A 20453-nucleotide genomic window follows, 5' to 3' on the forward strand; every position below is an offset into this window, starting at 1 on the left:
CCTTGAGCTGAAGCTGTGAGCTCAGGGACAGCACCCAGGCCCACAGTTCAAACCCCGCCACGGACAAAAAAACAAACCAATAAATAAATAACAAAATATATGGGCCAGGAGTTTGGCCTAGTGCACCAAGACCAGGGTCGATTCCTCAGTACAAGCTGGGAGTAGTGCTGTGGCTCAAGTTGTAGCGCTCTAGCCTTAAGAAAGCACAAGGACAGAGGCAGGGAGTTTGGCTAAGTGGTAAGAGTCCTTGCCTAGTATACCTGAAGACCTAGGTTCGATTCCTCCATACGACATACATAGAAAAAGCCAGAAGTGGTGCTGTGGCTCAAGGGGTAAAGCTCTGGCCTTAAGAAAGCCCAAGGACAGTGCTCAGGCCCTGAGCTCAAGCCCCAGAACTCGGGAGAGGGATGGAGGGATGGAGAGAGGGAGGGATGGAGAGAGGGAGAGAGGGAGAGAGAGAGAGAGAGAGAGAGAGAGAGAGAGAGAGAGAGAGAGAAAGAAAGAGAGAGAGAAGGGAGGGAGGGAGGGAGGGAGGGATGGAAGGGAGGAGAGAGTACCCAAGGACAGTGCTCAGGCCCCAGGACTGGCAAAAATAAACAAACAAACTTTACACCACCATATTGGCAAGAATGTGAGGAAATAACTTAAAATATACACAGCTTTTTGTAGGTCAGTTTGATAATATCACAGTTTCATCACAATTTTTTTTTCTTGGTGGGGGGAGTCATGGGGCTTGAACTTGGCCTGGGAGCTGTCCCTGAGCTCTTCAGGTCAAGGCTACTGCCCTACCCTTGAGCTAAACCCCATTTCTTGTTTTCTAGAGGTTAACTGGAGATAAGAGTCTCAGGTCTTGTTGTGCCAGGCTGGCTTTGAACCTTGATCCTCAGATCTCAGCCTCCTGAGTGTGGGCCACCACACCCAACTTTTCCTTACGAGTGTAGAAATATACAATTGCTTTCAGTAAAAACTAACTTGTAAAGACTATTCCCATTTGCCATATATATGCTCTTGTTTACATAGCATATATCATTAAATAATTTACTACAATACAAACCAGACAGATATTAGAAAGCTATGTGTTTAGGTCAATAAACATACACCAGCATCCTTTTCCTTTTCATCCTCCTTGTCATCCTTGTCTTTTTTCTTCTCTTTTGAACTCTCTCCACCTTCTGTTTTCTCTTTAGATCTAGACCTACAAAAACAGAGAGACATAGAAATTACCTATTTGTGGGCCTGGGAGTTTGGCCTAGTGGTTAAAGTGCTTGCCTAGCATGCATGAAGACCCGGGTTCGATTCCCCAGTACCACATATAGAAAAAAAGCCCGAAGTGGTGCTGAGGCTCAAGTGGTAGAGCTCTAGCCTTGAGAAAGTCCAAGGACAGTGCTCAGGCCCTGAGCTCAAGCCCAGGACTGGTAAAAAAAAAAAAAAAAAAAAAAAAAAAAGAAATTACCTATTTGTGCATGAAAATATTCACTTAAAAACACTGTCATAGAGCCAGGAGTGTGGCCTAGTGATAGAGTACTTGCCTTGCATGCACAAAGATCCAGGTTTGATTCCTTGGTATCACATAACAGAAAAAAAAAAAAAAACCACAAAAAAATAAAAAACAAACAAACAAAAACAGAAATGGTGGGGCCGGGAGTTTGGCCTAGTGGTAGAGTGCTTGCCTAGCATGCATGAAGACCCGGGTTCAATTCCTTGGTACCACATACTTAGAAAAAGCCAGAAGTGGTGCTGAGGCTCGAGTGGTAGAGCTCTACCCTTGAGAAAAAATCCAAGGACAGTGCTCAGACCTTGAGCTCAAGCCCAGGACTGGCAAAAAAAAAAAAAAAAAAAAAAAAAAAAAGCCAGATATGGTGCTGTGGCTCAAATAGTAGAGCACTAGCATTGAGGAATGCCCAAAGACAAGTGCTCAGGCCCTGATTCCAAGCCCCAAGGTTGGGGGAAAAAAAAAAACCAAAAAACTTTCAGGGCCAGGAGTTTGGCCTAATGGTAGAGTGCTTGCCTAGCATGCAGAAAGCCCTGGGTTTGATTCCTTAGTACCACATACACAGAAAAAGCTAGAAGTGGTGCTGTTGCTCAAGAGGCAAAGCTGTAGCCTTGTAAAGCCCAAGGACTGAGTTCAAGCCCTAGGACTGGCCAAAAAGAGAGAGAGAAGGGAAAAAAACAAAAAGAACAAAATAAAATAGAGAAATAAAAATGGCAAAGGTGCCAGGTGTGGTGACTCACACCTGTAATCCTAGTGAAAAGTTATTTGTCAATACATACTAGAAATATAATTTAAAAACTCATCTTCAAAAGAAGAAACATTGGAAGCTGGAAATATAGCTCAGTGGTTGTATCCTTACTTAGTATGTATAAGGTCTTGGGTTCAATACCCAGCATTACCATAACAAGAAATAATTACCATAAAAGACATCTACAAAGCTGCTTAAGCACAGTGGTGCATATTAAATATGATGCAACTGCATTACAAACTTCATAACCTGTTAAAATTCCACCAACAGGTCACGGTAAAGCTGAATTCCCTAATCCTTTATATGGACAACTTTCGTGCATGGGATGGGGAAGACGGGGGCGGGGAGGAGCTCCCAATCTGCATCACGGCTGTCTATAACATTACCTGTTCTCAGCTTTCTTGCTTTTATTGCCAGGACTGGAGGAACGGGATCGCCGACCCCGGCTTCTGCTTCTTGACCGTCTCCTATCTCGGCTTCGAGATCTTCTTCTTTCCCGGCTTCTCTCTCTCTCTCTACTTCTGGAACGCCTGCAAGGGGAACATGTTTCATTCACTTTATGGCCAAAGGAATTGGTTAGGAGGCTAAGATCTGAGGATCGAGGCTTGAAGCCAGCCCAAGCAGAAGTCAGTGAGACTTCTCTCTCCAACTAACCCCCAAAAGTAAGAAATGGTAGTGTGGCTCAAAGTGGTAGAGTGCTAGCACTGAGCATAAAGCTCAGGGAGACCTTTTTCTGGCTCATAAGCATGACTGGGTTCTCACCTGTCTGACATGGCTGGGGAGACGGGGGGAGGGGGGGGGAAGAAGGGGGGGAGGGGGGAATGGGGGAAGAGGGCCACGAAGAATAGACAGACTCAGGGATGGTACCTAGGCCAAGTTCAAGCCCTAGCACCACCACAAAAATAAATAAGGCCAGGAGCATGGCCTAGTAGTAGAGTGCGTGCCTAGCCCGCTTGAAGCCTTGGGTTCAACTCCTCAGTACCACATCACAGAAAAAGCCAACAGTGGTGCTGTGGCTCAAATGGCAGAGCTTTAGCCTTGAGAAAATCCAAGGACAGTGCCCAGGTCGAGTTCATCAAATCCCAGGACTGGCAAAATAAGTAAGTTATATCTGCACAGCTTAAACATTCTGGAGCTGATTAAACAATGGGAATAAAGCAGAGGATCCAGGAGAAAACACACTTTTGGAGAAGTACAAATTAGCTGACAATATTCAATTTATCACTGGTTCTTCAGGGATTCCTCTCTTACCTTAGACGTTTCCTGTCCCTTGACCGAGATCGTCGTTTATCCCTGCTCCGAGATCTCTCTCTCCTTCTGTCTCTATCTCTGCTTCTAGAACGTCTGTCATCTCCACGTTTACTTCTTTTATCTGAGGGCGAACGACTTCTAGACCGACTTCCAGAGCGTCCCCGTGAGGCTGATCGTTTTCGATAGTGGCTAGAATGGTGTTAATACAAAGGTTAAATTTAGCCTACAGATGTAACTGGACTGAGTCACCTAGGTGAGCAAAACACATTGGTTCTATCCAAGAATGACAGTGTCTGCAAAGACAACTACGTCACAAGGGCCCAGATGCAATGAATGAATTCACTCCTTGATCAGATCCACAGTACGGGGCATTACCGGGGGTGTAACGTGTAGACGGTAGGGTCTAGGAAGTTGGTCACTGGGCCATCTTTTTGGAGGCTGCATCTTTCCTGGTCCCATCCTCTCACCGCTTTCTGGCTGAGACCATGTAAATGCCTTTGCTCCAGGGGCCCCCCAAATCATGTTTTCAATTGGTTCTGTCTGGCATTTCCGTCAGTGTAAAGTCAGAGCAAAGCCAACTAAGACATTTCAACCAACACAGTTTTGTTGTATTTTGTACAGTATAATTTCCTCCACCCTGGAGATGGGGAACTTAGCTGACAACAGTAGTTCACACCTATGACCCTATTAACTCAGGAGGCTGAGATCTGAAGATCACAGTTCAAAGTCAGCCCTGACAGCAAAGTCCATGAGCCTCTTACCTCCAACTAACTACCAGAAAGCTGGAAGTGGAGCTGTGTGGCTCAAGTGGTAGAGTGCTAGCCCTGAGCAAAAAGCACAAGGATATCACCCAATTCCTAAGTTCAAGCCCTAGGACTGGCATAAAAATACTTTTTAAAATAAAAGAAAACTACTGAAAGATTTTTAAGAGGCTGGGTACTGGTGGCTTATGTCTATAATCCTAGCTACTCAGGAGGCTGAGACCTGAGGATTGCAATTTAAAGCCAGCCTGGGCACAGAAGTCCATGAGACTCCTATCTCCAATTAACCGCCAGAAAGCTGGAAGTGGTACTGTGGCTCAAGTGGCAGAGCGCTAGAACCCAGGTAGGGCTTGCAATCTGGGGCCTAGGTGCTGACCCTGAGCTCTTCAACTCAAGGCTACCACCCTATCCTTTTTTTTCTTTCTTTTGCCAGTCCTAGGCCTTGAACTCAGGACCTGGGCACTGTCCCTGGGCTTTCTCAAGGCTAGAGCTCTACTACTTGAGCCAAAGCACCATTTCTGACTTTTTTTTCTATGTATGTGGTACCAAGGAATTGAACCCAGGTCTTCATGCATGCTAGGCAAGCACTCTACCACGAGGCCAAACTCCCGGCCCTAAAAAAAAAAAAAAAGATTTTTAAGCAGAGGAGTGACATAACTTCACACAATCTATAAAGTATTATTTTAGCTGCTGAGTGATAAACACACCAAATAAAGAGAGGGGAAGCAAGGGAAGAAGTAGGAAATGTTACTCTTATATCAATCAACCAATAAGCAACAGTGATGGCTTGGGTCAGAATGGTCCAATGGTGAAGAGATACTGGAAGTGTCCAAAACTAATGTGTGGGGGAGATAGTAACATGACTGGATTTAATGATAAACTAAATGTCAAACATGATGGCAAGAGATGAGTCTGTGTCGCCAAGGTATGTGATCAGGCCAAGCAGAAATAAAATGAGGGGCCGGGAGTTTGGCCTAGTGGTAGAGTGCTTGCCTAGCATGCTCGAAGACCCGGGTTTGATTCCTTGGTACCATATACACAGGAAAAAGCTAGAAGTGATGCTGTGGCTCAAGTGGTAGAGCTCTAGCCTTGAGAAAAGTCCAAGGACAGTGCTCAGACTCTGAGTTCAAGCACCACAACTGGGAAAAAAAAAAAAAAGAAAGAAAGAAAATGAAAGTGTGCTGGGGGAGTAAATTAGGGGAAGAGCATGATTCAGAATACATGAGGCCCACCTAGAGTTCAATCCCTGGTAAAGAGAAAAATGTTCTCATTTATGAAGATGAAAGGCAGATGGGTAGACTGAGGAGGGAGTAGGAAACCAGGGTGTCAGGGATCCAAGTGGAAACCACTAGTAGGTAACTGAAATGAGTATGGATCCAAGGAAGACAAGTGGTATGAAAACACACAGCTACCTCAAACCTGTAAACCTGGATATGACCACTAGAGAAGACCAGAAGTTGTCACCTTCCCTTCCCAAACCATTTATCGCCTCCTAAGAGGCCTGAAACAAATCATCAGTCCTGTTCTTTTCTCATTCCACACAACTAATAAAACACTTATCATCACCAACTGAATCTCTGTAGTTCCTTCCATATTATAACACCTCCAGGTTTCCACAGTCCACTTCAGACCTGGCTACTTGGGGGACATTTTTTTAAGACTCCCAGTCATCTTTTCCCTGCTAGGGTGACTTTCCCAAAGTAATTCTATTACATGTCCCTAATGCAATTATCTTCAAAGACAGTTAACTGAAAAATTAAGTCAACAATCCATTCACTTTCCGGTCCTTTCATGAAAACTACATGATGTAGGCAAACTGAACGCTAGCTGTTTCTCTACCACTTGCTTTTCTCCACCTCTGATACTTTTACTGTTTGCTTGTGGGGGGAAGGGGGGAGCACAAGCCAAGCATGGAATGAAGCCATGGCAGAAACTAAAGAACTGGAATGAACATTCTTGTGGAAGACCTTGAAGGCTGACTTGGAAGCAACAGGAATGAATGGAGACCAATGTCTAGGGAGACATGCAATCTTATCTTCATTTCAGAAATGTCATTCTGGCCCCAGGAGGAGGGACCTGAAGAACAGAAAGAGCAACATGATTTCAGAGAAAAAAAATCAAAATCTGAGAAAGGTGTAGTAGTTTGGACAATAAATGATAGGGGCCTCATTTAAGTCAGGAAGAGGGAGAATGAGGGCCGGGAATTTGGCCTAGTGGTTAAAGTGCTTGCCTAGCATGCACGAAGACATGGGTTCGATTCCTTGGTACCACATATATAGAAAAAGCCGGAAGTGGTGCTGAGGCTCAAGTGGTAGAGCTCTAGCCTTGAGAAAGTCCAAGGACAGTGCTCAGGCCCTGAGCTCAAGCCCAGGACTGGCCAAAAAAAAAAAAAAAAAAGAGGGAGAATGAGTGCAGAATCTGAGTGAAAGTCCACAGTAAAAGAGAACACTAAAATAGATCTTGTTTTCAGATTTCTGGTCTGATAGCGAGGTAAATGGTCACAGAAAATTTCAATAAAGATAAGAATTTTTACCCACATGATTATGTGATTTGTTTGATTTTTTTCTTTTTCTTTTTTCTTTTTTTTTGGTGGGCTTGAACTTTGGGCCTGGACGCTGTCCCTAGGCTCTTCAGCTCAAGTCCACTGCCCTACCCCTTAAGCCACAGCCCCACTTTGATTACGTGATTTATATGTTTGCTAAATTTCATCAGGGTCTACAGCAGGAAAAGTCCATTACCATTCTAAACAAAGGAAAAAGCTGGTTGCTGCTACTTCTGGCCTATAATCCTAACTACTCGAAGATCTGAGGCTAGAAATTCAAAGCCAGCCCCAAGACAAACCCTGGAGACACTTACCTTCACTTAACCAGTAAAAATCTAGACATGGGGGTTGGGGGGAAGGAGATGGTGGCTCAGGCCTGTAATCCTAGCTACACAGGAGGTTGAGATCTGAGGATTTTGTGCCCAGCCTGGGCACAAAAGGACCTGAGACTCTTATCTCCAATTAACCTCTAGAAAATGGGAAGAGGGGCTTGGCTCAAGGGTAGGGGGCAGTAGCCTTGAGCTGAAGAGCACAGGGACAATGCCCAGGCCAAGGGGTAGGGCAGTAGCCTTGAGCTGAAGAGCTCAGGGACAGAGCCCAAGCCAAGTTCAAGCCTCATGACCCACCAAAAAAAAAAAAAAACAAGGAAAAAGCATGTTGAAAATGAAACACACAACCTGTGGAAGGGGATGGGAAGAACAAGCTGGGGGAAAGAAAGGCTGTCACTGTCCAAAAAAAAAAAAAACGTACTCTTACCACACTTATATAACATCACTTTTATATTATTTTTTTTTCCAGTCCTGGGGCTTGAACTCAAGAGCCTGAGCACTGTCCTGGGACTTTCTCAAGGCTAGAGCTCTACCTTTTGAGCCTCTGCACCACTTTTGGCTTTTTGCTACGTATGTGGTACAGAGAAATGGAACCAGGTCTTCAAAGCATGCTAAACAAGCACTCTACCACTAGGCCAAACTCCCCACTCCCGATTAAAAAAAATTTTTTTTTTTAAGATAAAAAAACAACTAACCGGGCCGGGAGTTTGGCCTAGTGGTAGAGTGCTTGCCTAGCATGCACGAAGACCCACGTTGGACTCCTCGGTACCACATACCGTAGCAAAAAGCCAGAAGTGGTGCTGTGGCTCATGTGGTAAAGCGCTAGCCTTGAGAAAATCCAGGGACAGTGCTCAGGCCCTGAGCCCACGCCCAGTACTGGCAAAAATAAATAAATACATACATACATACAAGTAACCAAGAGATAGAACTATTTGTAAAGTAAATGACCACCCAACCAATATTGCGGTCCAGTAATGGCCAAATGGGTATAGGTGCTGTTTTGCTGAGGTTAAAAAAAAGGGGGGAGGCGGGGGAGTCCGGGTGTATGGCCTAGTAGTAGCCTGCCTAGCATGCACAAAGCCCTGAGTTTGATTCCTGGGTACCACATGCTCAGGAAAAGCGGGGAGTGGTGCTGAGGCTCAAGTGGTAGAGCTCTAGCCTTGAAAAAGCCCAAGGCCAGTGCTCAGGCCCTGAGTTCAAATCCCAAGTCTGCCCCCCCTCCCCAATAAAAGCCTGCGCACAACCGGGTTTAGTTGGGTCACGCCCGTTAACCGCAGCTACTCGGGAGGCTGAGATCTGAGGATCATGGTTCAAAGCCAGGAAAGCCTGTGTAAAAAAAAGACTCCTCTCGGACCCGGCTGCGTGGCCTAGTGGTAGAGTGCTCGCCTGGCATGAATGAAGCCCTAGCTAGGTTCGATTCCTCGGTACCACATACACAGGAAGGAAAAAAAGAAGAAAAAAAAAAAGGCAAAAAAGTGTTGCTGTGGCTCTGCGGCAGGGCGCTAGCTTCGAGCAAAATGTGTCCAGAGGCAGCTCAAGACACAGTACTGGCCAAGAAAAAAAATTAAAAAGAAAAAGAAGAAATACTCCTAACTCCAGCTGTGGTTCAAGGGAGTCTTGAGGGGAATGGAGGAGTCAGAGAGGGCAGCGCACAGAAGAGTACAAAGAAAGGAAAGAAGGGAAGGGAAAAGTCTGCCCACACGGTGCTCTGATCAACGACTCCAGAGAGACCACGGGAACCCCGGGAGCCGGGGAGCCCGGCCGCCGCCAGGCGGGGAGACGCGAGTCTGCGCACACGAATGGGGTCGGCGAGGGCGGGAAACCAGGGAGCGGATCCGGAGGCGGCGGCCCGCCATCCGCCTCGCTGAGGGGCGGCTCCCTCCCCGGCGGGCGGACGCGCCGCACGTGGGGCCGGGCCGGGCCTCCCCGCACCCCCCCCCCGCCCCGCCGCCTCCCCACCGGACTCACCGCGACTCCCGACCCATGCTGCCGGTGCCCGGGGAGGAGGGCGCGCCCCCGGCACGACGAAGGCGGACACAGCCGCGCTGCTGAGGACGCCTGAGCGACACCGGCCCTAAGCCGCCGTGGATGCCACAGCGGAGGCCGCCAGAGCGGAGACCGCCATCACAGCGCGGCCAACGAAAACAGGAAGTGGCGGTGCCGGCCGTCCGCTCGCCCACCGGAAGCCGGAAACAGGCGGCCGGAAGCGGCCTCCTCCTTGCGGTGTGGTCTGCCGGCCGGAGGCGGCGCCACCTATTGGTGGGAGGCCGCGTTGCTTCCCGACAGCGCTGTCTCTCCACAGCGCCCCCTTTCGGCTGGAGGCCGCGCAGGAAGGAGATGCCCTGTTGGCCAGGTCACCACCCAGTGTCCTGAAATGTCGCTGCGGTCCTAGGTGAGTCGAGTGCTCATGACTACTTCTTAATCTGCACTGTCCCTGGGCAGACTGCGTAGTTCAGCAGAGGACTGAAAACAGCACAGTGGACAGATGGCCGTGGCACGAGGAGAAGCCACACTGGACAGGGCCCAACGCCCAAGGAGGGAGGTGGCCTTGCAGCTTCTTTTTTTTTTTTTGGTGGGTCGTGGGGCTTGACCTGGGTCTGGGCGCTGTCCCTGAGCTCTTCAGCTCACGGCTACCACCCTACCCTTCAGCCAAGCCCCACTTCCCAGTTTCCTAAAGGTTAATTGACGATAAGAGTCTCAGGTCCTTTTGTGGCGGGGCTGGCTTTGAACCTTGATCCTCAGATCTCAGCCCCTTCATTAGCTAGGACAGGCCCCTGAGCCTTGCCGACTTAAAGCTGCAAGACCAAGTTGGGCACGTGGTTCACTCCTGTTATCCTGGCTACTCAGGGGGCTGAGGTCTGAGGAGCACCCATCAGGAAAGTCTATGAGATTCTTATCTCCATTCAACCACAAGAATATACCTTGTGCAAAAAAAGCTCAGGAAGGCCCTGAGTTCAAGCCCCCAGATTGGACACACAACACACACACACACACACACACACACACACAAGTGAAAAGTCATAGGAGTTAACCAGATAACAACTAAGAGCTAAAAAAAAACTAAAAGACTGTAACAGTTCTCAACTTTCCTGCACAGGGAAGGTTCACATGCTCTAATTTCTACAGGTCTCCTGTCAGCACTATGAAATTCTAAGCTTCCCAGGGATTATAAAATGCACTTGAGATTGACGGTGAGCATTCTGCAACACACACACACATAGTCTTTTGGTCTGGTGTGTGTGTGTGTGTGTGTGTGTGTGTGTGTGCAGGTACGTGTGTGTGTGTGTGTGTGTGTGTGTGTGTGTGTGTGTGTGTGTGTGTGCAGGTACCTGGACTTGACAGGACCAAGACACTGTCTTTTTTCAAAAATCAAGGCTAGGGCCAGGAGTGTGGCCTAGCATGCACGAAACCCAGGGTTTGATTCCCCAGAACGAAATACACAGAAAAAGCCAGAAGTGGCACTGTGGCTCAAGTGGCAGAGTGCTAGCCTTGAGCAAAAAGTGTCCCAGGACAGTGCCTACGCCCTGAGTTCAAGTCCCATGACTGGTTAAAAAAAAAAAATCAAGGATGGGGTTTGGAGTGTGGCCTAGTGGTAGAATGCTCACCTAGCATGCCCTGGGTTCAATTCCTCAGTACCACATACACAGAAGAAAGCAGAAGTGCTGCTATGGCTCGAGTGGCTGCTAGCCTTCATCTGAAGAGCTCAGGGACAGCAACCAGGCCCAGAGTTCAAGCCTCACCACCAAAAAAACACAAAAACAAAAACCCACTAAGTAATACATGTAGCCCTTATTTGAAAATGTGCAGGCTTACCATCAGGCAGTTCCATTTTTATTTTTAGAATGGTTTTCATTTCTCAAGACAGAATGACACAAGTACAAGAAGCAGTTCTCAGGGCTGGTTGACACCATGCGTATCTGCTCCCCTAATAATACTAGCTCAGTCTCCAGAGGAGGAATTACAAATCTGGGAAGTCAGGGGGAAAGTTTAGACTGGAGATCCTAATTAAACAAGAGAAATCAGTAATGACATTGTTAACTTAGTCTTCCTATCAGTACTAACACACACTCGCCCCTTTAAAATGAGGGAAATCTGTCATTCAGACCCTAATCAAATGGTTTTAAAACTCCTGGAAAGGAAAAAGAATTAAAGGTGTAAACCAATTTGCCTCCTTTAGGGGCACTGCAATAGGGACGTTCGTTGTATGTTGCTTTGCAAGCTTCTCATTGGAATTCATCGGGCCTCATGGTACTTCAGAGCCCCAGTAATCAAGCAGTTCATGACAAAAGATGAACATGAAGAAGTATACACAGAGATCAGTGAAGACCTCGCCCATTTTACTGTAGGTATCCATAGATCTATTTATAACTTCAGCAGGAATTCCAGACAACAGAAGGGCAGCGGTTAGTACTGTGGTCTTTATCTTCTTTTCACCCTGCAGAGAGAAAAAGCAAAACAGCTCTATTTAAAACATGATCAAAGCTTGATCTTATAATCCCTAGCTACTCAGAAGGCTTGAAATCTGAGGATCACGGTTCAAAGCATGCCCAGGCAGGAAACTCTGTGAGATTCTTATGCCCAATTAACTACCAGAAAACCAGAAGTGACCAGATTTGTAATTCCTCCTCTGGAGACTGAGCTAGTATTATTAGGGGAGCAGATATGCATGGTGTCAGGACAAAGTTCAAGCCCTAGAAGTGGCAAAAAAAAAAAACAAAAAACTCATCAAATCAGGCAACAGTGGCTCACATCTATAAAATCTAGCTACCCAGGAGACTGAGATCTATCCAAGATCAATGTTCAAAGGCAGTCTGGACAGGAAAGTCCATGAGACTCCTATCTCCAATTAACCACCAGAAAACCCATAGTGTGGCTGTGGCTCAAGGGGTAGGATGCTAGCCTTCAGCTGAAGAGCTCAGGGACAGCGCCCAGGCCCAGAGTTCAAGCCCCATGACTGACCCCCCCCCAAAAAAAAAAAAAAAAAAAAAAGGAAAAGCTGGAAGTGGAGCTGAGGCTCATGTGGTAATATCCTAGCTTTGAGCACAAAAGCTTAGCAACAGCTCACGGGCCCAGAGTTCAAGCCCAAGTACCTGCACAAGAACAAACATACATGATGGTCCCAGCACGTGTAGCGCCATATAGACACACACACAAAGTCATATACACATTTGACAAAGTAAACCCTGAGCCACTTTTTCAAGGAATACTTAAACAAAAACTTCACCCCACGCAGTGTACAGTAGTATACTCCCATAACACCAGCGTTCTGGAGAATGAGGAGGATCGCCAATTCCACACCAGGCAGGCTACCTACTCTCACTCAAACAAGTATCAATTCTTTGGTTTTTGACAGTATCTCACTAGACAACGAAGCCGGCCTTGAACTTCTAATCTTTCTGCTTCTGGGGCTTAAACTTAGATCCTGGGCACTGTCTGTATAGTTTCTCAAGGCTAGCGCTCTACCACTTGAGCCACAGCACCACTTCAGGCTTTTTCCGTGTATGTGGTATTGAGGAATCAAACTCACGGCTTCATGCATGCTAGGCAAGCACTCTACCACTAGGCCATGCTCCCAGCCCCTCATTTTTTTTTTAAATGTCTGTTCTTAGAATTAGCTAGTTAAAACAACCGAAATATAAAATAACTAGCCAGACCCAGTGACTCACGCCTGTACTCAGCCTCTCAGAAGGCTGAGATCTGAAGATCACAGTTCCAAGCCACCAGGCATCAAAGAACTTAAGACTCTTATGGCCAATTAAGCACTAGAAAATGGGAAGTCCAAGCCCCACAACCAACCCCAAAAAAATAATGATAATAAATAAATAAGGAAATATAAAATAACTTAGGAAAGAATTTTCATTTACCTTGGGAAAATATTTGTACAGTCCCATGTACGCAAGTTGCAAAGTCAGAAATGGAGCAAATATGGACTGTGGAGACAGAAGACAGGATTAAAATTTTTCAACGGAATCATTCAGGTCACAATGAGCCATAATACCAAAAGCTACAAGATTCCAAGGGTGACAATACAGTAAAAGGCTTCATTTATCAGCCTTGATAAATCAGTAATCTCGATTCTGCAGAAAGGTGAAAAGGAAGTTTGTAATTCTTAACCATAAAACATGTTCCTCAAGGGCCTGGAGTTTAGCCTAGTGGTAGAGTACTTGCCTAGCATGCACTCAGGCCCTGAGTTCAAGCTCCAGGACTGGCACAGGCATGCCTGCATGGATGCATGCATGCACATGCACACACACACACATGCACACACACACACATACATACGTCACAAAGTGGCATAAAACTATGCTGGGTGTTGGTGGGTCACACCTGTAATCCTAACTACTCAGGAAGCTGAGATCTGAGGATCAAAGTTGAAAGCTAACTCAGGCATCAAAGTCTGAGAGACTTTTAACTCTAATTAACCACCTAAAAACTGGAAGTAGATGCCAGGCTCAATGGCTGACAGCTATAATCCTAGCTACCCAGGAGGCTAAAATCTGAGGATCGCGGTTCAAAGCCAGCCTGGGCACTAAGGAACATGAGACTCTAACCTCCCATTAACCACTAGAAAATAGGAGTAAGGTGGCAGCCTTGAGCTGAATAACTCAAGAGCTCAGGGACAACGGACAGCGCCGAGGCCCAGACCCAAAAAAAAAAAAAAACAAAAAAAAAAAAAAACAACTGTCTCAAAGCAGTAGAAAATTAGCCTTCAGCACAAAAGCTACCAACCAACTTTTTTTTTTTTTTGCCAGTCCTGGGCTTGAGCTCAGGGCCTGAGCACTGTCCTTGGACTTTCTCAAGGCTAGAGCTCTACCACTTGAGCCTCAGCACCACTTCCCGGCTTTTTTCTATGTATATGTTACCGAGGAATCGAACCCGGGTCGTTATGCATGCTAGGCAAGCACTCTACCACTAGGCCAAACTCCCGGCCCCCGCTACCAACCAACTTTTAAAAAATAACTAAAAAATAGGACCAGAAGTATAGCCTAGTGGTAGTGTGCTCAGCTAGCATGCATAAAGCCCTGGGTTTGATTCCTTGGCACCACATACACAGAAAAAGCCAGTTGTGGGCTGGGAGTTTGGCCTAGTGATAGAGTGCTTGCCTAGCATGCTCGAAGACCCAGGTTCGATTCCTCAGTAACATATACATAGAAAATAGCCAGAAGGCGTGCCGAGGCTCAAGTGGTAGAGCTCTAGCCTTGAGAAAAAGTCCAAGGACAGTGCTCAGGCCCTGAGCTCAAGCCCTGGACTGGCCAAAAAAAGAAAAGAAAAAGCCAGTTGTGCTGCTGTGGCTCAGGTGGCAAAAGACAGTGCCCAGCCCCTGAGTTCAATCCACAGGACAGGTAAAAAAAAATAAAAATAAAAATAAGCATAGCTGGGCCAGGAGCATGGCCTAGTGACAAAGTGCTCACCTAGTATGCGGAAAGCCCTGGGTTCGATTCCTCAGTAACACATACACAGAAAAAGCTGGAAGTGGAGCTGTGGCTCCAGTGGTAGAACACTAGCCTTGAGACAGCTCAAGGACAGTGCTCAGACCCTGAGTTCAGGCCCCAGGACTGGCAAAAAAAAAGGGGGGGGGCATAGTTTCAAAAGTGTGAAAACACACCTGTAATCCTAGTAACTCAGGAGACTAACATCTGGAAAATCACAATTCAAAGCCATTAAATCAAAGCCATTAAATCAGGCACAAAAGTCAGAGACTCCCCTTCAATTAATCACTGTCTGACTGTGAGCAGAAAGCTCACAAGCCTTGCGTTCAAGCCAACAAGACTACATACACAAAAACAGCAAACAAGACAATACAGATGACTGGAAGCGTGGTTCAAATGGTATACCACTTCTGTGAGAAAAGTCAAGTGAGAAAGCAAGGCTCTGAGTTAAACCCAAGTACCAATAGACACAAAAGTAAGTGTCAATGACCTTTGCGAGGCTGACAATTTATCATCAAGGGGAAAAAAATGAAATTCTATTTAAGAAATTCCATTTAAGGGCCCAAAAGTTTGTCCTTGTGGGAGAGTGCTCGCCTAGTATGCACAAAGACCAGGGTTCTATTCCTCAGTACCACATACATAGAAAAAGTCGGAAATGGTGCTGTGGTTCAAGTGGTAGAGCTCTAGCCTTCAGCAAAAGAAGAAAAGAAAAAAACCCTCAGTGCCCAAGCCCAGAGTTCAATATCTAGGACTAGCACACAGGCACACACACACACCCCATACAGCATAAACATGAGGATTATAGTCCTGTCCAGTCCTGCTAAGATATAAACTCCAGACTATCTCAAAAATAAGTAAAGCAGAGCTGCGAGTTTGGCCTAGTAGTAGAGTGATTGCCTAGCATGCATGAAGTCTCGGGTTCGATTCCTTGGTACCACATACTTAGAAAAGGCCAGAAGTGGTGCTGAGGCTCAAGTGGTAGAGCTCTAGCCTTGAGAAAAATCCAAGGACAGTGCTCAGGCCCTGAGCTTAAGCCCAGGACTGGCAAAAAAAAAAAAAAAGAACCTGAGACTCTTATCTTTAATTAACCTCTAGAAAATGGGAAGTGGGGCTTGGCTCCAGGGTAAGGCGATAGCTTTGAGCTGAAGAGCTCAGGGACAACGTCCAGGCCAAGTTCAAGCCCCATGACCCACCAGAAAAATAAAAGTAAAGCAACAAATGCTGGGCATGTGACAAGAACCTGAATTCAAACATTCAAACATGACAGGAAACTTCAAACACCAGAAGTACCACAAACACAAACAAAACAAAACAAAACAAAAGATTTAAAGTCATTCTCTACTTAATATAAACATTAACTCTCTGGAAAATTTTGCATGCTTAGCACATGGTTGATATTCTTAAAAGGTCCACTACATAGAGCTAGACAGCAAATGATGAGCTACACTTTTTTGCATTCTTCCACGTACTGTGAAATAACAGGACCATGAACATGGCACTGCAAACAGATGATGCAGCCACATTGTAAAATGCTTCCTTATAAAACCTTTCAAATAGGCTTGGAGTTTGGCCTAGTGGTAGAGTGCTTGCCTAGCATGCACAAAGACCCAGGTTTGATTCCTCAGTACCATAGACATAGCCAGAAGTGGTGCTGAGGCTCAAGTGGTAGATCTCTGGCCTTGAGAAAAGTCCAAGGACAGTGCTCAGGCCCTGAGCTCAAGCCCCGGACTGGGCAAAAAAAAAAAAAAAAAAAAAAACAACTAAAACCTTTCAAACTACAGAAAACAACACCTTGATTCAAGACCCTACAAACTGTTTTCGGATTTCAAACTATCAAACTATGTGAAAAGCATATATTGACTAAGAGCTGATGCTTCAATCCTATTATCCTAGCTATTCAGAAGGCAAAGATCAGAGTTCAAAGCCAACCTGGGAAGAAAGTCTGTAAGACTTTTTTTTTTTTTTTTTTTGGCCACTCTTGGGTCTTGAAATCAAGGCCTGGGCATTGTTCCTGAGCTTCTTTTACTCAAGGCTAATGCTCTGCCACTTGAGCCACAGTGCCACTTCTGGCTTTTTCTTTGTATGTACGTGGTACTGAGGAATGGAACCCAGGGCTTTATGCATGATAGGCAAGTTTCTACCACTAGGCCACCTTCCTGGCTCTGTGAGACTCATATCTCCAATTGACCATCACAAAGCTAGAAGTGGCACTTAGGCTCAATCTGGTAGAGTGCTAGCCTTGAGCAGAAGAGCTTCCCCACTACAGGAGCATAAGGGGAGCATAAGTATTTATAAATGCATAAATATATAATGTCTCTTAGAAGCTGGGCATAGTACCTCACTCCTGTAATCCTAGCTACTTGGAAGGTTGAGATCTGAGGGCGGCAGCCTTGAGCAGTATAGCTCAGGGACAGTGCCCAGGACCATGACTACAAAAAAAAAAAAGTCAACTTAGTTGCTGGGTGACATTGGGCAAATGACTTAACCTCTGAGTCATCACTCCTTTAAGAATTCAAATGATACCTAGTTCTTAAAGATGGGAATTAAAAAAATATAAAGTGAAGCCCTTAAAACAGTAGCTACATATGCAGTAAGACTTCAGTAATTATTATTAATAGGATCTCATTCTATAACTACAATAAATCACCAAGTTGATAAACTGCCAAGGGATCTGGTAGATACTAATCTCCACAATAAATTCTATGGATTGAAAGTACGTGTTAGTAAACACAGCTTTCATTGCCCAAGTAAAAGTTTAACTGCTAAACCATCTTTTTTTGTTTAGTTTTGTTCTGTTTTTGGGGGGGCATGGGGCTTGAATCGGGCTGGGCGCTGTCCCTGAGCTCTTCAGCTCAAGGCTACCACCATACTCTTGAGCCAAGCCCCTCTTCCCATTTTCTAGAGGTTAACAGGAAATGAGTCTGGGGTCCTTTTGCGCCTGAGCTGGCTTTGAACCTCAATTCTCAGATCTCAGCCTACTGAGTAGTTAGCCACCACATCCTTAAGCCATCTTTTCTTACCAAATATTTGCAAACAAAAGCTCTGACCCCAAGGGCAAGAAGGGCACAGCCCACCAATCTAAATATTCGAAAAGAGTCAAATTCCTCTGTGGTGTTTCCATCATCTTGATGGGGCTTTTCACTGATCAGCTGTTTCCGAAGCTTCATGGCTTCTTCAAATCTGGACAGGTACTGTTCCAGGCTGTGCTGGGAAGCCCTTTGGACGGTGTCTCCTGTCACATCCCCTCTGTTCAACTTCGGGAGTTCAAGGTTGACATCATTACTGCACTCGGGTGATTTTATGAATGAGTCCAATTTTTCTCCCAGCGGGGTACCCTTAGCTTCCAAAATAACACCCTGCTCATCAGATGCTCCTGAACCAACTGAATCACCCAGCACTATTCGCTTTGAAACAGAAGGAAGGCTGAGGGAGTTCAGTTTGTCATTGTCCTGCTGCTTTGATTTGGCTTGACTGTCTTCGTCTAAGAAAAAAAAGAATTAATTAAATAAAAATGAAGCCCTTGTATACTTGTATATTACATACTAGCAAACATTCTTAGGGGTTTGTGTGTGTGTGTGTGTGTGTCAGTTCGGGGCTTGAACTCAGGGTCAATACTATCCCTGAGTTCTTTTGCTCAAGGCTAGTGCTCTACTACATAAGCCACAGCTTTATTATTATTATTTGATAATTAATTGGAGAGAAGAGTCTCACAGATTTTCCTGCCCGGGCTCGAAATCCTCAAATCTTAGCCATCCTTAGAATGACAGCCATGGGCTGTTTCATCTTATTAATATTTAAAAATCTGCATCTAGAACATGGCCGTATCCTGCATAAAATAACAATAACAACCACAAAAAGAAAACCTGGGACTATACCCTCAAAATGAAGCACCCCAAAAGAGTATTCGGGCAGAGGAAATAATCCAAACTGAATGAGTAGGAGCTACGACTTAGGAGCAGACTGGGAGAGACACTAGGGATATCAGGAAAATAACTTTTCATGAATATATCCCAGCTGTAGGACTTCACTTTTTGTTTTTTTTTTTGCACTAGGTTATTTAATAAGGTAAAAAAATATTAAAGTTTAAAAAAAATGGTATTTTAAAATTAAATTCCTGAGCTGGACCTCCCAGTGCACAGGGTGTGGCATAAGCTGCCACAGCTTTAAGTAGCCAGGCAGCCATTTAATAGGCACTTTGGCAGTTTGGGGATGTAGTAAGAGTTACAACGGATTGCCAGGCACCAGTGGCTCCCGCCTTCAATCCTAGCGACTCTGGAGGGTGAAGATTTGAGGATCATGATTCAAAGCTCGTCTGGGTAGGAAAGTGTGAGACTCCTAGCTTCCAATGAACCACCGCACCCCACCCCCAAAAAAAAAAGATCCAGAAGTGGAGGTGTGGCTCAAATGGTAAAGCACTAGCCTTGAGCAAACGAACTCGGGAACGGCACCCCGACCCTGAGTTCAAACCCCAAGACCCTTAGGCATGCGCATGCGCACACACCCCCACATGCACTCCTCCACTGCATCTGTCGCTACCCCTCTTCCGTCTCCCCAGGACCTTTCCCTTCTGGAAGATCCACAGGTGTGTCGGGGTTGGGGCTGCGTCGGGCACGCCCGGCTGGCTGTATTGGGGACCCCCCCCACACCCCGATCCTCCTGAGACGGGGGGCCCGGGAGAGGGGGGGTCAGCGAGGGCAGAGCTCAGGCCGGAGGAGCGGCGGAGGGAGAAGCGACCCCGGCCCGGGGCCGGGGGAAGCGGGGGAGGGGTGGGGGGGCGAAGCTCTCACCGGCGCCGCCGCACCCGGGCCTGTGGAAGCCCATGATGCGGTTGATGCGCTGCTCCGAGTTCAGGAGCAGCTTTCTCCGCCGCAGCTCCGCACGACGCTGGGAAGCCGACAGGCCCGAGCCCGCGGGGGTCCCGGGCCTGTCGCCGCCGTCCGAGGCCACGGTCACCGAGTCCATCCTCTCCACAGTCGGGAAAAGGCGGCGGCTGTGGCGGCGGCGGCGGCGGCGGCGGCGGCGGTGGTGGTGGTGGCGGCGACGCCGATGACGTCAGGCCCGGGCGCCCAGCGCGCGTCACCACGCCCACTGTAGCCACGCCCACCCAGGGCGCGTGGCCGAGACTGCGCGCGCGTGCGCCGGGCTCTAGCCGCCATGATTGATGAGGGCAGCGTTGCACGCCCAGTTTCCCTCCCTTCCTTCATTGGCTCTCGATGATCCTCTTTTCTGACGCAGCGTCTTCGCCTCTGTCCTCTTGGAGGTGAAAAAAAAAATCCGGGTCTTTTCCCTAATGATGGGTCAAAGGAGGCCGGTGGGAGGGTTCATCCTCGACTGGTGCCAGGAAGGAAGATGGAGATCTTGGCGTCAGGCGCTGGTTGCACGTCATTCCTGCGGCTTCTCTCATTGGTCGGGGGTGATGACGTCACTGAGCGGCGACGTCCCCGAGGGAGCGCGGCGCCGGAGTCTGGATGAAGCCGCTGGCTAAGGCGCCTTCCTGTAGAGTCTGTGCGCGTGGTTCCCAGGTTTTCCTTGCGTTCTTGTTCCTAGATTTTTATTGTCACTCGGTTAGAGGCAGGCTCCATGTAAAGCAATCCCTGGGCTTTGTTCTCGGCCGCCATTCCTAGAAGGCCTGGGAAGGAACATGGAGCGTCAAGGGCGCAGACCTTGAAATGGTGGCCCTGCCGCGCCATGACATTGCTCGGGGTAGAACTCTGCGTGACCGTTCCTCCGCTCCACTCTTTCCTCCACGCCCGAGCCCTGGGAATGCAGCGGAAGGGTTGATCCCTCGAGCACAGGGCTGAAGCACGGGGTCATGGCAGTCAAACAAACACACCAGTCGAGAGCACCAGGCTGGCCAGACGCCTGGCATTCTAGCTGCCCAGGAGGCTGAGATCTGAAGA

The 20453-nt window shown here is 47.1% G+C and overlaps 2 protein-coding genes across 3 annotated transcripts in view; both read right to left on the reverse strand.

The window, feature by feature from the left end:
- Window positions 1–9216, reverse strand: part of Ddx46 (DEAD-box helicase 46) — a 42064-nt gene extending 32848 nt beyond the window's left edge. For both annotated transcript variants that reach the window (XM_090325470.1, XM_090325469.1), the window contains exons 1-4: window positions 9092–9216; window positions 3492–3680; window positions 2627–2770; window positions 1099–1195 (exon numbers count right to left, since the gene is read on the reverse strand). In XM_090325470.1, coding sequence (XP_090181596.1) covers window positions 1099–1195; window positions 2627–2770; window positions 3492–3680; window positions 9092–9108 — 447 coding nt within the window. In that variant the 5' untranslated portion in view covers window positions 9109–9216. The remainder of the gene's footprint in view (window positions 1–1098; window positions 1196–2626; window positions 2771–3491; window positions 3681–9091) is intronic.
- Window positions 9217–10912: 1696 nt separating this feature from the next.
- Window positions 10913–19585, reverse strand: Camlg (calcium modulating ligand). The gene is made up of 4 exons (XM_090325390.1): window positions 19341–19585; window positions 17574–18034; window positions 12988–13053; window positions 10913–11558 (listed from the first exon to the last, which is right to left on the reverse strand). The coding sequence occupies exons 1-4, from the start codon at window positions 19513–19515 to the stop codon at window positions 11367–11369; spliced, it is 894 nt and encodes a 297-aa protein (XP_090181516.1). The 5' UTR covers window positions 19516–19585; the 3' UTR covers window positions 10913–11366.
- Between the last annotated feature and the right edge of the window lie 868 nt (window positions 19586–20453).

This window comes from Megascapheus bottae, chromosome 38 (genome assembly GCF_031878675.1).
Source record: "Megascapheus bottae isolate mThoBot1 chromosome 38, mThoBot2.hap1, whole genome shotgun sequence".
In the NCBI taxonomy this organism is placed as follows: Eukaryota; Metazoa; Chordata; class Mammalia; order Rodentia; family Geomyidae; genus Megascapheus; species Megascapheus bottae.

Excerpts from the sequence above, each read along its gene's own strand:
- Camlg (XM_090325390.1), bottom strand. The coding sequence starts at position 19,515 with ATGGACTCGGTGACCGTGGCCTCGGACGGCGGCGACAGGCCCGGGACC. Across the intron at positions 18,035-19,340 it reads GCCCGGGTGCGGCGGCGCCG|ACGAAGACAGTCAAGCCAAA; the intron begins GTGAGAGCTTCG and ends TTTTTTTCTTAG. Across the intron at positions 13,054-17,573 it reads CTTTTGTTTGCAAATATTTG|TCCATATTTGCTCCATTTCT; the intron begins GTAAGAAAAGAT and ends CTGTCTCCACAG.